The following is a 15634-nucleotide window of genomic DNA, read 5'->3' on the forward strand; positions in this document are numbered from 1 at the left end:
TGTAGGTATGGTGCTGGTTCTTCTTCCCCAGGTGCAGCACCTTGCACTTGTCAGGGTTGAATCCCATCCTATTCTAGTCTGCCCACCCCTGTAACCTGTCTAGGTCCGATTGTAGCCTATTCCTCCCTTCTAGCATGCCCACTTCCCCCAACATTTTAGTGTCATCTGCAAATTTGAACAGGGTGCTTTTTACCCCTTTGTCTAAGTCGCTGATGAAGATGTTAAACAGTGCGGGCCTGAGGACTGAGCCCTGGGGGACCCCACTGCCCACATCCCTCCAGGGTGAAAATGACCCATCCACCACCACGCTCTGGGTGCGGCCCTGCAGCCAGTTGGCGACCCATCTGACTGTGTAGGCATCGACACCACAGTCCGCTAGTTTTTTAATGAGAATGGGGTGAGAGACCGTGTCGAAGGCCTTCCTAAAGTCCAGAAGGACTACGTCCACTGTGACACCTGCATCCAGTTGTTGGTGCCAGCCCCCACACTGCACCAGGATCTTGAATTTGCATTATGTCCATTGGGCAGTCTGACAGTAGTTGAACACACACTACTTAATATGATTTAGAGATACTCTTCCCATGAAAAGGCTTAACTTTGCTTCAGTACCATTGTATATAGCACAGGTTTTCTGTTTGAATACATAAATGTCTGTGTTGTAAGTACAGCTAATATGTTTCAAGTGTAACATGCAATATGGCCTACAAAAAAAGCAGATGGTGCTCTCAGAAGAATGGCATACCACAAGGCAGTGTGTTCACCCCACTTTTCTTTAACATCTACATTAACAGTCAGCCACTTCCTGCCAAATGTCAGCGTTTCATCTATGCTGACAATCTCTGCATTGCCACACAGCAGAAGAATTGTGAGGACAAAGAGAAAGGTCCTGGAGATGGCACTGAACAAGATGTCAGATTATTACCTAAATAATTATCTCAAACCCAGCTCTAGCAAAACCCAAATTTGTTCTTTCCATATAAGGAAACGGGACGTGAAACAACACCTGAATGTCACTGGGGTGACCAGAGTCTTGAAAATCAGAAACACCCAGTCTACGCAGGGGTAACACTGAACTGTACGCTTGGTTACAAAAGCACATATTAGTTACCGGGAGCCAAGGTCAACACAGAAAACAACGTTCTGCCGAAGCTAACAAATTCCAAGTGGGGAGCACATCCATTCCCCTACGTGCCACTGCCTTAGCACTTTGTTTTTCTGTGGCTGAATAGGCCTGCGCCACCTGGGGATGCTCAAGTCACAGTAAACATATTGATACCAGCCTAAATGATATATGCAGAATTATAACAGGCTGCCTAAAACCCGCCCCTGTTCCCTGCCTACACGCACTATCTGGCATAGCACTCCTTTAGCTCAGGAGGAAAGTACCAGGTGACGTTGCCTGGAAGGTACAAGAGTCAGACGACTGACACCTGCTATACGGACATCAACCAGTGCACCATTGTCTCTCATCGAGAAATAGCTTTTTGTCCTCTTCCATAACATTGACCACATTGCTGGAATCGGCCAAAATCTACAACACAAACAGAATTGGAGAAACTAGGAGACAAAGCTATTGAATGGAACTAGTGAGGAATTACCCTCAGTGAGGAGTTAGCATCTGGCTCCACTTACAAATGGCGGAGCCTGAACAGATTGAGAGTGGGTCTCAGCAGATGCAACTTCCTTGTGAAATCATGGGGTCTCTATGTAACCAACCAATGTATTTTTCAGGAGAAACAAACCATGGATCATCTCTTTAGATGCCCTTGAGATGACTTGAGATGTAGCATCACAGTGCACCTCCCACATACACAATCTGGCAACATGAACACCAGAAGCAGTGGCCTGTGCAGAATATTGGGAACAGAAGTTGAATTAGAGACATGACGAAGAAGTCTTAGAAAGAACTTGCATCTTCTTCCGTGCTAGGGCTTGAGCCAAAGATAAATTAGTTTCCTTGAGCAAGAATCTTCACCTCTTGATTCTTCAGGCTGGAATTAGAAAATATGGGCAGTTCTGTCAGGGCACAGTTAGAATAGATGTCATAGCAGTGATCTCTGAGTTGGGCTGATGTGTTCGTCAGGATTGAACATTTTAATTAACAGTTGCTTGTTCAAAAAAAATGATTCTGCATGTTGATTTTGCTGTAAGAAATGATCATGAAAATGTTGCAAATGCACTTAATTCTCAAAGTTGGATTTTTCTAAAATTAAACGTGGTACTCTATTCTCAATTTTGCAATTCCAAAGTTTATTATAAACCCATTATTGTCTGTGTATCTCTCTCAATTTATTCAGATAGTTCCATTCTTTATCCTCTGTTTGCACTTCTCTAATGCTGTTGAGCTAGATTTATAGCTGGTGCACATAGAAATCTCAGTGCTAAAGTGGACCAGTGATTTTCTTTTTAAACCTGTTTTCATTTGTGGATTCCTAAAAAAAAAAAAACTTCAAATGGAGGTGCAGCCCCCTTTGAATTATAAGTGTGGGTATTCATGTACTTTTGAGTGATCATAGTCCTCTTCCATGGACCCTTTAGATATAGTCGGCAGACCTCCAGAGGGTGAAAGCCCACTACACTAGTTCACCTGGGAGCCTGCAGGTCAGATGTGACCCACAAGGTTAAGTTGCAACCCCCAGAATCCTGCTCTGCAACAGTAGCTGGAGTCTTTGGGATGCTTCTCCCTCCTCACCCTAGTGCAGGTCCCAGGCATGCAACCCCTGCTGATGCACCCCGTGGGACACGTGGCCCCTGATGCTGAAGTTGGACAGCCCTGTGCTATAACAGCAACAGTAGTGTCTGTAGTGGTGACTGGTGCAACCTTTTCAGAAGTGGGCTGAAGAAACTTCGCAGTTAGCAGTTCTGGAGTAATTTATCTGCAGGAAAATTTCCTAATCCCCATAAATTATAGGGTGGAAGCAGAGAGGCTTATGTTCCTTCTAAAACAATTTAGAAGGGTAATTTTTTTTTTTTTTTTTTTGCTTCACTGTATGCTCACCCTGGGCTAATCTTGTGCCCACATTTTTGGGGAACAGTTTTGTGAAGCCAGTTTTGCTCACTCCTTTCTGGAGTAAGCAAATAGTGTTTTTGTGCATGTTGGATTTTGTCACGTGCACTGTTCTGCTTCATTATGTATTGGGTTTTTTTACAAGCAGAAATGTATCGCTATTCTAGCTTTTTGGTACAATGATTACAGAACGTGGATTGCCCCAACAGTAAATTAGGGATTTTTTCAAAGCGGGGCTGTCTACTACTGTTAGTGTTCTAATTAATGTTTGGGCATCTTTACAATTTTCTGTAGCACAAGAATTGTAGGTGCTTGGGTTTTGTTGATCCAGTGAAAGCTTTCTGCCACTGCTATTCAGAGTATTTAGGGGCTGTTACTATTTAAATTGAAGGTTATTTATTTGTATTTGATTATAAAAATATGTGGTTGAAGTTAATTTGGATGGCTTGGGTGGTGATGCCGTATCTGATATCAGACTTCCTGACTCTAGATATCTTGTTTTTTTGGAAGTGTAGTAGTTTGGATATTAGTCACGTATTTCCTTTTGTGTTTTATTTTTTTAAACAAGCATCCAGTCTGCTTTCCAAAGGAAATGGAACAACTTATGGCAACATTGCTGTTTATCAATGAAAAGTTGGGGCAAATGCTTAGTTGGTGGAAGCTGTCATATCTCTGTCACCAAGTGCATTAGTGGGGATAAATGACTGGATTCTTAAAGTGTTTTTTTTTTTTTTTTTTTAACGTTGGTGGAGAGAGGCATAAAAAGGATCTGTGTCTGAAAGCAAAAGCAGATAAATTTGAAAGAGAAATAAAGCCCAACTTTTTCAGCAGTCGGGGTGATTAACTTTTGCAACAAGCTACCAAGGGAAACAGTGGTATTCCCTTTTTGATTACTTTAAATTCAAACTGGATACTTTTGTGCTTAATGTTGGGTGAACAAATGACTTTTTTTTGGCACGTGTCATATGGGAGATGGACAGAATGATCCATAATTCCTTCTGGTGTGAAAAAAAAAAAAATCTGTAGGTCTATAAAGCTCAATGTCGTGATGAAGACCTTCATTATCTGCTGTTACCTCGTATATTTTTCTCTTCGTTATTCTTTTAATCTTAGTCTTCACTTGAACTATTTTGTTTTGGTATGGCAAGATTATAAGAAGTATAATTTTGATTTTATTTTTCCTTTGCAACTCTTTCAATTATGTTAAGTGTTTATCAGTATTTTTTTTTTTATAAAACATACACAGAAGGTAAAGGTATAGTGGAGGAGATCTGCTTAATTGCATACTCCTTCCTATGCATTAAGTTTTTGGAACTTGAGACTGTAGCATGCATGAATGCTTTATTTGCCCTGAAGTGATTGAAGAATGACATGTGATTCAGGTGTCTTGAGGACCCTTCAAATGATGGAAGTTGATGCAATATATTGTGTTCATATAGGTTTTCTGCTTTTCAGGAGTACTTTTCCAAGATAAAGTCATTGAGATTGACTGGATAGTTTTGATGCTGTTGAAAAATCCCTACAGTGGGCAAGTGTGAACTCTAGTATATTGATCAAAAGCCATTTTGCCATCATGATGAGGTGGGTGGCTCATCTCCCAAAACATGAAATTAAAATCAGTTATTAGGTTGGACAACATTTTGATTTTATTTAATTGTGTACAAGAGTTGGAAGGGACCTCAGGAAGTCATCCCATCCAATTCCCTGTTCAGGGCAGGATCATCACTTTTTCTCTCCCAAGTGTTTGTATAATCTGATTTTTAAAATTTCCAAGGATGGGGATTGCACAACCTCTCTGAGTAAATTGTTGCAAAACTTACCTACTGGCATAGGGAGAGAGTTCTTCCTAATATCCAAGCTACATTTCCCTGGTTGCAATGTAAGTCCATTATTTCTTGTCCTGTTCCCTATAGCCAAAGTTAATAGATTATCACCATCTTTCTTATAACATCACCCTTCAGGCCTTTAAAGAGTGTTATCAAGTCTTTTCTTAGTATTGTCTTCTTCATACTACATTATCCCAGTTCTTCCAACCTTTTCTTGTGCAAAATCACTAAACATTTTTGTTGCTTTCTATTGAGACATTTTAACTTGTCAGCGTCTTGAAGTATAATTTCCAAAACTGAGCACAGCACTCCAGGTGCACCAGTACTTCACAAGAATGCTTAAAATGGCATATTAGGGCCTCAAACTACTGAACAAATTGAAATCTATTCCCTTTCACAAGTTATCCATTTGTTTAGATTTCTTTTTGTCCCCAAAATGTAATGTGCAGTAGACCCCATTGTAGCTGGGGACAGTAAATGTTAAGCTTATATGGCCGGTCAAGAAAGTTCCATTTCATACTATGTTTTAAGGCCTGCTGATCCAGGGTTTTCAAGCAGGAAGATGAATCCTGTGCTTTCAGTTCTACTCATGCAAATTTGGAGTACCTCTAGTGACTTTGACCTTGAAAGATCAATAAGCCATTTATTCACTACCACTTTTAACACTGGAGTTGCTCTACAGTATTCTTTGTTGGTAAACCCTTTACATGCTACTGTTCTTTCTGTTGTCAAACTCTCATTTTATTTCAGTGGGTCTTTAAGGATTTTTGACCAAGCATTAGCATCCCTTAACAACTGACCACATGGTATGTCTTTTAACCTGACCAGATGCTTATACATGGATGGAGGGAGGGGTCAGCTTGCTTTTACCGATCTTATCTCATTTCCCTTTGTAAAATAAACATCGGGCAGAGGTTCCTTTCATCAGAGGATAGAAATCTCCTTTTGTCTCAAAGTCATTAGTCACAGATGCTGTGAAATACATATAGCATTTAACACAACCTCTGACAAATGATTTGTAAACACTTCTCACTTTCAGTGTTCTTCAGCTGAGGACTCCAGACTTAGATATTGGCTACCCTGGCTCCTGACGGGAGAGAATACATAAGGGTTGGGGGTGTAAGGGTTGGGGGTTTTTGAGTGGTGGGGGGCGGGAGTTAATTCTCTTTTGCTGTTTTTACATGAATAAAGAAAAGAAACTGAAATGGATATTGAAAATGAATTTCAGGAAAAAAACAACATACTGCTTTCAGAATAACTTGATTCCTTGACCATAGAACACCTTAAAACATTTTATTTCAGGGCTGAAGTATCATAATGCAGAATGAGCAGACGCACTAGCAAAGATAAACTCTATCTTTGGTTAGTTACTTTCATCTTCCAATTTGCTGAAAGACGAGCTTTGGTAGTTAATGCGTCAGGTATTGTCCAGAGTCAATTTCAGTATCTTTCTGCTTATCTACGTGAAACAATTTCAAGGTGTTTATAGACCTGAAAGGTTTCTGTGATACTAAAATATGCAAAAATATTTCGACATTTTAATTTTTTCACAAATATTATTTAATTAAGATGTTATTTTTTTTATTTGAAACCTACATTGCAGTTTTTTTGTGCAGAACCTAGGCATTGTTTTAGGCCAAGTTTTAAACATTTTTTGACATTTTTAACTTTTCCTGAATACTAATGAAAACCTTGTAGTACTTTCTTGATCATATGTACTGCAGTGTTTTCTTTCTGTTTACATGGTAGTTTTACTAGTGAACGCCAAGGCACTGACGATACAAAAATAACAGATTCTGTTACTGTTACAGTTGTTTTAAGTCAAACAAGAAAGATTTACTTAATGATATATTTATGGAACCAACTATATAATTGGGAAAGATGTTAGACAAACTTCTGTGCAAAAAATGTCCTTCCTCAAGTTAGATGATGATCTAAGGTAAATACCATAGCATGTAGGTACCGCAACTAGTTTTAGCTCCATTTCATAGACATTAGAGGCTGGAAGGGACCTCGCAAGATCGAGTCCAGCCCCCTTCCCGGTAGGAAGTCTGCTGGAGTCAAATGATCCCAGCGAGATATGCATCCAAACGCCTTTTGAATGAGAAAATCTTATTTTTCTCACAATTCCTGGTGACAAATATCATCATCACTTTTTTTTAACCAGTCTCAATGAACAGCATTGATCAATATTGCTATTCATTACATAAATTAATTCATTTAAACCTCTCTGTGCTCTGCAGGTTTACTGCCTTCTCATTTTTCAAGTAACCATTTTTATTTACAAAATGGAGTTACACGAAGTTAATGTTGCATCTGGTTTTTAGTTTAGGCCATATTTCCTTTTTTTTTTTTTTTGTTTAGGCCATATTTCCTTTTCCCCAAGACCTAAATATTTTTTGCCCAAAAGCGTGTCTAACAACTTTCCCAACTGGTCCTGTAAAAGATACACTTGCACTTTTTCTGGGCCATCACAACTACAAGAACACTACCCCAGTTTTTAAATCAGGACAGTTAATAACAATACATCTAGTTTTTAAGATAAGAATTTACCATTAAGCCTCAAAAATAAGCAGAGCCCAAGCCATGCACAAAGAAAGAAGCCCATTCAACGTATTTATTAGGGAGCACCTTTTTGGAGAGTACTGTACTTTCTAGAGTAGTCCGAACTCAACTCCTGATGAGAAGAGAGTTAAAGTGGACATAACACATACTGTATACCGTTTTAAATGTGGTTTAAAACACAAGCATCCCGCCGAGCCAGCCAATTTAGAATAGTTTAAATCTCCTGGACTGTTTCAGGAGTATACTTGGATAATCGGCTGTTATTCTGAACTGGTCCTCCTCAGACCTGTTCAGTGTAACGTGCGAATAGCAACCTTTCCATGACCAGTGTCTGGCTGTACCTCCAGGAATCCCATATAACACTGCTGCTCACCTTCTCCCTCCAACCCCCTCATGGCAATTAGCTATTCTGTTATGCAGCCAAAAAACAACAGCTCCAACCTATGTTATCTGTACTTGACCGAGTCCATGCTGTCCCAGGCTGATTCGGGCTAAATGAGGGTGGTCAGGTATGAAGAGGGTGATATTCCTGCTTTGGGTTTCCCAAGGCACTAGGTGCTCTGTGGAGGAGAGGGTTGCCTGGTGTCTCTGTGACCTTTAAACAATACCTTCTCCCAAGCTGCTTGGCAGTTTCATTGCATTATTAGCAGTTTACCAAGCTCTGAGGCATGCCAGACCAATAAATACAATTTTGGCTGGGGCTGTGTGGCTAGATGGGTAGAGGCAACTTTTAAATAGCATTTTCCCCAAAACCACTGGTTGGTTTCATCCTTTTGTGACAATTGACGTAGAGACCTTGGGCACTACCCAGAGCACCCACAACCTTGGGGCCCCAGAAGCAGGGATGCTCCCTTTACCTATTTAGCCACCCTTCCCCCACCCCAGATCAGTCTGGGATGCATCAGTGCCTGCTTGGTTGCTGTAAACGGAATGAAACAGATAAGCAGCTTGAGGGGAAATGCAGTTTAAATGCCATAGAGACCATAGGCAGCCCCCAAAATACCCAGCTCCCTAGGAAGCCAAAAGCAGTGGTCCCGGCACCTTCCCATACCTGGCCACCCCTAGAAAGAGTCTTCTTAAGACCTTAGCCTGAGCCAGAGACCTTGGGCTGCTCTAAGGAGCATCTGGAACATCTAACCTCAACCTCCCTCCCCTAGGGTTCAGGTAGACCCCTCCCCAACTAGCTAGCTGCCACTTCACACCCAAATCAGCCTGTGATAGGACCAGCCTGGGTCAGGTACCAGAAAACTGAAGTAAGCTGATGGATGGCCTGGGAGAAAGTGGTCTTTAAAGGCCAGGGAAGCTCAGGAAGCTCCAGAACACTTAGCTCCCAGAAATACAGAAGCAAGGGTCAAGCCAATTCTCTCCCCTCCCCTCACCCCCCCTGGGGACACCCAGTCAGGATACCACCACACAGGTTTTGGTAACATGCAAGAATGAGCTGCATTGAAATCATTTGCTCTTAATTGAACTCCATCTTAGTGAGAAGGAAAATCAGAAAATTACTCTTGCAAGCAGTTGATGTCTTCCTCTCCCTTGGTGCCCAGCCATTTAGGGTCTTCCTGTCCTGCTTGGGGTATACCGAGGAAAGTGGGGTACTCACCACTGGGAGTCATGCTGGGCTGGGTGTTCACTGCCACTCCTTGGTGGCAATTTAGGCATTGCAGTACTTAAAGATGAGTCAAAAGGTGACTGTTCTCCTTAAAACCCATGGCAATGCATGTGTCGATACTTTTAAATTGAGAAGATTGCAAGTAGTTCCCAGTCGGTAACATTCTTGGACTGGTTCAGGTATTGTGCTTGTGTTTACCCAAAGGCTCATTGGCATCAAGTGGTTTTATGATGCCTACTTCAGGTAGGGACAAAAGTAACATTTAAAATGTTCCCAAGTGTAAACAGGCCTGGAAATGTTTTACAAAGGGATCGTTTCAGCAATGGGATGTAAGTACAGCATTCAGCTGCAGCTGTCCAGCCAGGGGGCAGGACAGGAGGTTGCAGTGACCTGCAACTTTGCTCCTCGTTTCCTCCTAAAGGGGATGGGGTGCGAGTGGAGGGTGCCTCTTACCAGAGAGACAGAGGATTTGGGAGCTGGAGAGCCTGGCACTGGTGATGGTGGAGGTGGTGGGGAGGGGGGCAGATGTCAGTAGTTGTCTGCCATGGGGGGGGACATGAGGGTCTGTAGCAGCAGTGCTAGGTCTTACTGAGGAGCTGGCAGCACCCTGGGAGCAGTAGTACCCTGAGCGCCAGAGTGGCTGGGTCCCAGGAGCAGACGTAGTGGCTGGACAGTTTGGCAGGCTGTCAGTCAGGAGGGAGGAAAGATGAGTGGGGCATTGTGGGATTCTGGAGGACCTAAGTCCCCCATCCCTTTGCAGACATAACAATAAGTGAAGGGCTTGAAAACGGTACCTCATTTCAAGAGGTAGTATTTTGGGGTACTTCTTGGGGCACTCTTTTGAAATGTTTTAAAGGATGTGCATATCTGTACAGCTTTACTCCCTTTCTTGTACCTTTTTATAGTGTTATCTTTGCATCCACACTACCAGGGTTCTAATGGCACTGTGTAGCTTACCTGGGACAAATTTTGCCCTCATTGTTCTGTTGCTTGCATCCAAACTGAGAGTACTTTAAAGGCAAACGAAGGAAGAGTAACTGGTACATCTCAGGTGTAATGGACTTGGTGCCTTTAATTTGTTCATGCTCTGAAATCTTCACTTACTTCAATCACTGAGTGAGAGCTAAGTGGGACTTTAGCTTGAAAAAAAGGAATTGGTAAACCTGGAGTAGGGTGCTTATTTTATGCTCCCTGTGCCACTGCTAATTGCCCCTGGGGAATGCTTGTACCATGCACCCTCTAGCACATGGCAGGTTACCCTGGGTGGGATAGAGGAGTCTGGGGTCAGCACTCTGCTGGCCCCAGCAGCCTTACCTGGGGTTCTGGGGGCCTTCCGGGGCTGCAGCAGTGGCAATTGTACCGCTCAGAGCCTAGCCAGCGGCCAGTGTGTGGCTCTGCCACTCAAAACCAAAGCCTGGCTCATTGCCTCTGCATGCACTGCTCTGCTTTTTTCTTATACAAGTGGTTTTTTGGTTTTTTGTTTATCCTTGGATATCCAGGGGTCAAAAATCCCACCTGCACTGCTCCCTTGCAGTATGGAGAGCAGCTGAATGAGCAGTATGTGGTGCCACAGACATGTTTGCGATGACACATGGCAGTGCTCATCTGGACATGGCCTAAGGTTTTAAAACTAAGTACTAAAAAATTAGGAATTGCCAAAGTTAAAATTATGTGCATAATGGATTTAGCATAATCTAATGAGCTGCTGTGGTAGTTGTGATTTAAAAATGTTATAATTGTTTATTGCACTAAAACCTTCAAACTCTCAATGTGATTTAATTCTGTTTTTAAAGTAGTAAAGAATTTCAGCGATTAGAATAACGACCTGTGTGTTGTGTATTGGTGAGATGAACAGCAATTGTTGGGCTATTTTTTCATAAAATGTCACTGGGATTCTTCTGAACAGATTCCTTTTATTGTATTTATTTATTATATAAGTTCTAGGTATAATTTTCAAATACAATTAATAGAAGCCAGTGGGCCAGCTGGCAGCCAATTTGAGCTTTGGTGAAAAAAATGTATTCCTTTTGTAAGGATAGCAGTGTGCTTTTCACAAAGAATTATTCTTACACATAATTAAAATATACTTTGTCAGTGTAGGATAAGGAGCAAAAAAATGAAATGTTTATATGGAACTGTATCGTCGTGTGTCAATTGCTGTATTGTTAACACTGAGCAAATTTGTGCGTTTCTTCTGTTAGGTAACCCAGGATTGGCAGGTTATTACAGGACCTTCATCCAGGCTCTTTATTGCGGACTAAACCAGCAGTATCCAGTTTGGGCAGTGAGCCATGCTGGGCACTGTAAACCCCCGAGTGGCATGGAAATGACAGAAGGTACTGTACCGTAATTTGGAACTCACCTACTCTGCAATACTGTCTTGCAACATATGTAGCTATTAATAATCTCACTTAGCCCTTACATGGTATTTTTCATCTTTGAATTTCCCCACCAATGATCCACAAAACAACTTTGAAGAAGGGAAGTGCTGAGAAGGAAAGCAAATTGGCTGACATAAAAGCAAGGAGGGTGGGTTGCTTCGGCTCTTGTGAGGGAAGCCTTAAAGGAGGAAGACCAAGGGTTAAAGTAAGGTCGCAAATGTTGTGGGTAATGAATTGGAAACAGTGAAATGAAATATTTAAGAAAAATGGTCAATTCATGGGTTGAAGGTTTGAGGAGAAGGAAAGAAAAATGTTAAACTTAGTCAGTTTATACCTTGAAAACAGCTATTATTGGTTGTCATTCAAACTAGCAAACTTCTTGGAAAGTTGGCATCTGACAGAGTAGGTTGCTGCTTTCAAAAGCTTATGCTTCTCTGAACCAGTCGGTCTCTAAGGTGCCACCTGGCCCTAATTTCTGCTTGGAAAGGAATGACTATTTCTGGGGTTGCTTTTCTTAGCAAGTCATTTTACTGAAACCGATCACCAACAAGAGATTAGGATATGCTCTGCCTCAAAACCAGTTGCTTTAACGTCAGTGGGTGAATTGAGGGGGTCATTGTTTCTGCTAATCTTGTTCTGTGTATCTTGGGCACTGCATTGGTGGGAAGCCAATGCCGAGCCCAGTCTGAGCATCGCAAGACCCTTGCACATGTTTAGAGCTCTGTTGAAGTTGCACTGAAATCAGTCAGGCTCCATAACAACAACAGGTTTCACCAGTTTGGAAGAAATTTAAGTATTAGGATGGCTCTTAGGATAGCTTTCTTTACTGACAGCATTTGCGCCTGAACTTTTGAGCCTTTATATTAGCTTCTGTATTTTCAAAGCTAAAAGTGAAACCTGAAACCTGTTCGTCTTTTTGTCAAATTGCTACTAATTATTCTGGTCAAATGTCAGACTCTAAGCCAAACAGTAACACTTCGGCACTGGGAGAAGAGAATTCCCTGTGCCTTCTGGTACAATGGGGCCTGCACTTGCTGGTAAGCACATGGCACTGTGGAGTTAAGCACTGGACGCTGTTGATGGATAGCTAAAAAAAAAAAAAAAAAAGGGGGGGGGGGAAGAAATAATGAAATGACACTATGCAAAGTTTTCATGTAACCTTCTGTTTATTTTATTTGGAGCAGTAAGTTCAGATCCTGTCATCAGCATGCATTTGAAATGTGTTTAAAATGTTCTTCAGGGAGTCTGTTTCAAACTTAGTCTTCTAGGAGATTCTACAAACTTTAATAATTTAAAAAAAATATATTATTACTGCCCTAGATTACTTGCCTTACTAGGGCAGCAAATTATACTCTGCAATAGCAATTTAAGAATGCAGTAACAAAAATAAATTTCACTTCAAATGAACCCAAGGGAAGAAGCCAAACAGCTAGAAATCCTCAAATTATGCCACACTGTCACTATATAAATTGTGTGCAGTAGAAGAACAGATGTTGGCCTATGTCAGAAGGAAGGAAGAGAAGAGGAAATAAAAAGAAAATTTGAGTTATTAGAAGCTGATCTTTCCTCCATTTATTTATTGCAACAAATGCAGTGAAGGAAATGCAAATTGACTGTAAAAACACTGCTAACTAAAGCATGAATAGACTGTATATGCAGCACCTAAACATTCCAAGTCAAAACTAGAAAAGGTGGCGTACAAGACCAAAATTAACCTCTACAGGAATAGTTTGTGAGATGTGTCCATGAGTGCTGTGATGTGATCAGCACCCCCTCCCCACCCCATGCCTTAAACACATAGCATAAGGAAAATGTAATCAAATCGTATACTACCATATGCAGTGCAAAGGTATTAGGATGATAGGAAAGTAGAGCTGAAAGCGATCTCGCAAAGTTGTCTAGTCCAGCCCCTTGCTCAAGGCAGGATTGTCCCTGACTAAACCATTTCAACCAAGTGTCCATCCAACCTGCTTTTGAAATTTCCAGGGGTAGAGATTCCATAACTTTTCTAGGTAGCTTGTTCCAGTGCTTGGCTGCCATCATACTCAGAAATTTCCTCCAAATCTTCACCCTTCCTCTGCTGTGGACTGAAGCCACTGCTCTTAGTCCTGTTTCCTATAGCCCCTCTGTAATTAAGGGTAATTGCAGAGCGCATCTCTGTCATGTCTGTATTTACCCTTCAGTTATTTGAAGATTGTTACCAAATCCTGCCTCAGTCTTCTCTTTTCCAAACTAAACCCTAGTTTTTTTCAGCCTTCCCTCATAAGTTGTGCCTCCTAGGCCTCCCGTTTTAGATGCTCTGCACTGCACTCCCCAGTCTGTCCACATTCTTCTTGAAGTGTGGAGTCCAAAACTGGATATCATACTCAAATAATCATTTCCCTTGATTTGCTAGAGTCACTCTTATTTGATACAACCCAGTATGCTGTTAGCTTTTTTGCAACAAGAACACACTGTTGGCTTACATTTGGCTTATGAGCCAGTCTAACCCCAGGTCTTCCTCTGCAGTACTGCAGAATACTCCAGCCTCACTAGTCATTACCCAGTTTGTATTTGTACACGCAATTATTCTGTCTCAAGGACTTTGCACTTGTTGTTGAATCTCATCTGATTGCTTTTGGATCATTCTCTGTCTATCCAGGTTATTCCAGATCATAGCCCTGTCCTCCAGAGTGTCTTCAGTTCCACTCAACTTGGTGTCATCTGTAGATTTGCTAAGTATGCATTCAGTCTATCATCCAAATCATTAACAATAATGTTAAACAGTACTGAACCTAGAACAGACCACTGGGGAATCCCATTTAATACTTTTCCCAATTAGACATTAAGTAGCATGTTCTGGCCCGTTATGTATTCACCATATAGTACTTTCATCTAATTTTGTATTTCCTGAGCTGTATTTCCTTAGCATTTCCATGAGAGTCTTGGGAGAGGGTGTCAGAAGCCTTGCTAAAGTCAAGGTATATCACATTCACTGCTCTTCCTCCATCCACACAGCCCTTTTCCTTATTATAGAAGGAAATCAGCTTGGTCAGGTGTGACTTGCTCTTGGTAAATCCGTGCTGCCTGTTCTTGATCACCTTGTTCTTCTCTTGGTGCTTTACAGTAGATTCCTTGAACTCCTACTCCATGATCTTTGTAGAAATCGAGATCAGCCTGGCTGGTTTTGTAATTCCCTAGATCCTCCCCCAGCTCAGCGATTGGCTGCAAGGGGACCCCAGGTGACCCCTCCCCACCCCCAACCCAAGAGGCACCAGTTGTTGAGCTGATGGGGGGGGGGGGTGCCACACACTCCCTGGCAGACCTGGAAGTGGACCTGAAGTGTTTCTGGTCCACTTCCGGGTCTGCTGCTGAGCATGCTGGGGAGCCTTCCGCACTCCTGTGGGACTCTCCATGCGCCCCAGCATCGCAGCACTCGAGCCCCTGCTATGTAGAGGTATATAGAAATTAAAGCTGTGTCTATGTCCAAATCTTTCCGAATCTCTCCAAATCAATTCGGAGCATTCCGATTTTGATTCGGAAAGATTAAAGGGTTCTCTGATTCAGTTCGGATTCAGAGATTCGGCCACTGAATTGGGCCAAATCTCCGCCAAATGGAACCGGGGACCAAAGCTTCGCACAGCCCTAGTCTCTACCGCCTGTATCAAAAAGTTATGCTCATTACACTTCTGGAATTTGTTGGATTGCTTGCACACTGCTGCGTTTCATTCCCAGCAGATATTTGATTATTAAAGTAGCCCATGAGAACCCATTTCTGTGATTTGGAAGCTTCCATCAGTTGTTTAAAGAAGGCCTTTTGTTTTGGTGGCCTGTAGCAGATGCTTACCATGACGTTACCCAGCATGGCACCCCCTCTGATCTATACCCAGAAGCTTTCAAAAGGCCTACCTTGCACTTCATACTACACCTGGAAAGATGAGTACATCACCTTTTATATATAGAGAAAAACACCTCCTCCTTTTTTTCCCCTGTCTGTTCTTCCTGAACAAGCTATATCCATCCATGATTATACTCCAGTCATATGAACTATCCCACTGAATCTCTGTAATCCCAATTACATCAAACCTGGGAGATTGTATTAAGACCTCCAGTTCTTCCTGTTTGTTACCTATACTTACTGCATTATTATATAAACACATCAGGGATCTAACTGATGGTCCTGTCTTCCCTCTGGAAACATTACTAAGGCTTCCATTATTGCTTCGCCTTACAGTAAAAGCTTTGCTATTTGGCATGAGTGGGG

The 15634-nt window shown here is 41.9% G+C and overlaps 1 protein-coding gene across 3 annotated transcripts in view; it reads left to right on the plus strand.

The window, feature by feature from the left end:
• LDAH (lipid droplet associated hydrolase) overlaps positions 1-15634 on the plus strand; it is a 214319-nt gene that overhangs the window by 51526 nt on the left and 147159 nt on the right. For all 3 annotated transcript variants that reach the window (XM_019537343.1, XM_019537340.1, XM_019537341.1), the window contains exon 3: positions 11212-11346. In XM_019537343.1, coding sequence (XP_019392888.1) covers positions 11212-11346 — 135 coding nt within the window. The remainder of the gene's footprint in view (positions 1-11211; positions 11347-15634) is intronic.

Source organism: Crocodylus porosus, unplaced genomic scaffold, assembly GCF_001723895.1.
Source record: "Crocodylus porosus isolate Cpor-Errol unplaced genomic scaffold, CroPor_comp1, whole genome shotgun sequence".
NCBI classification, from domain to species: domain Eukaryota; kingdom Metazoa; phylum Chordata; order Crocodylia; family Crocodylidae; genus Crocodylus; species Crocodylus porosus.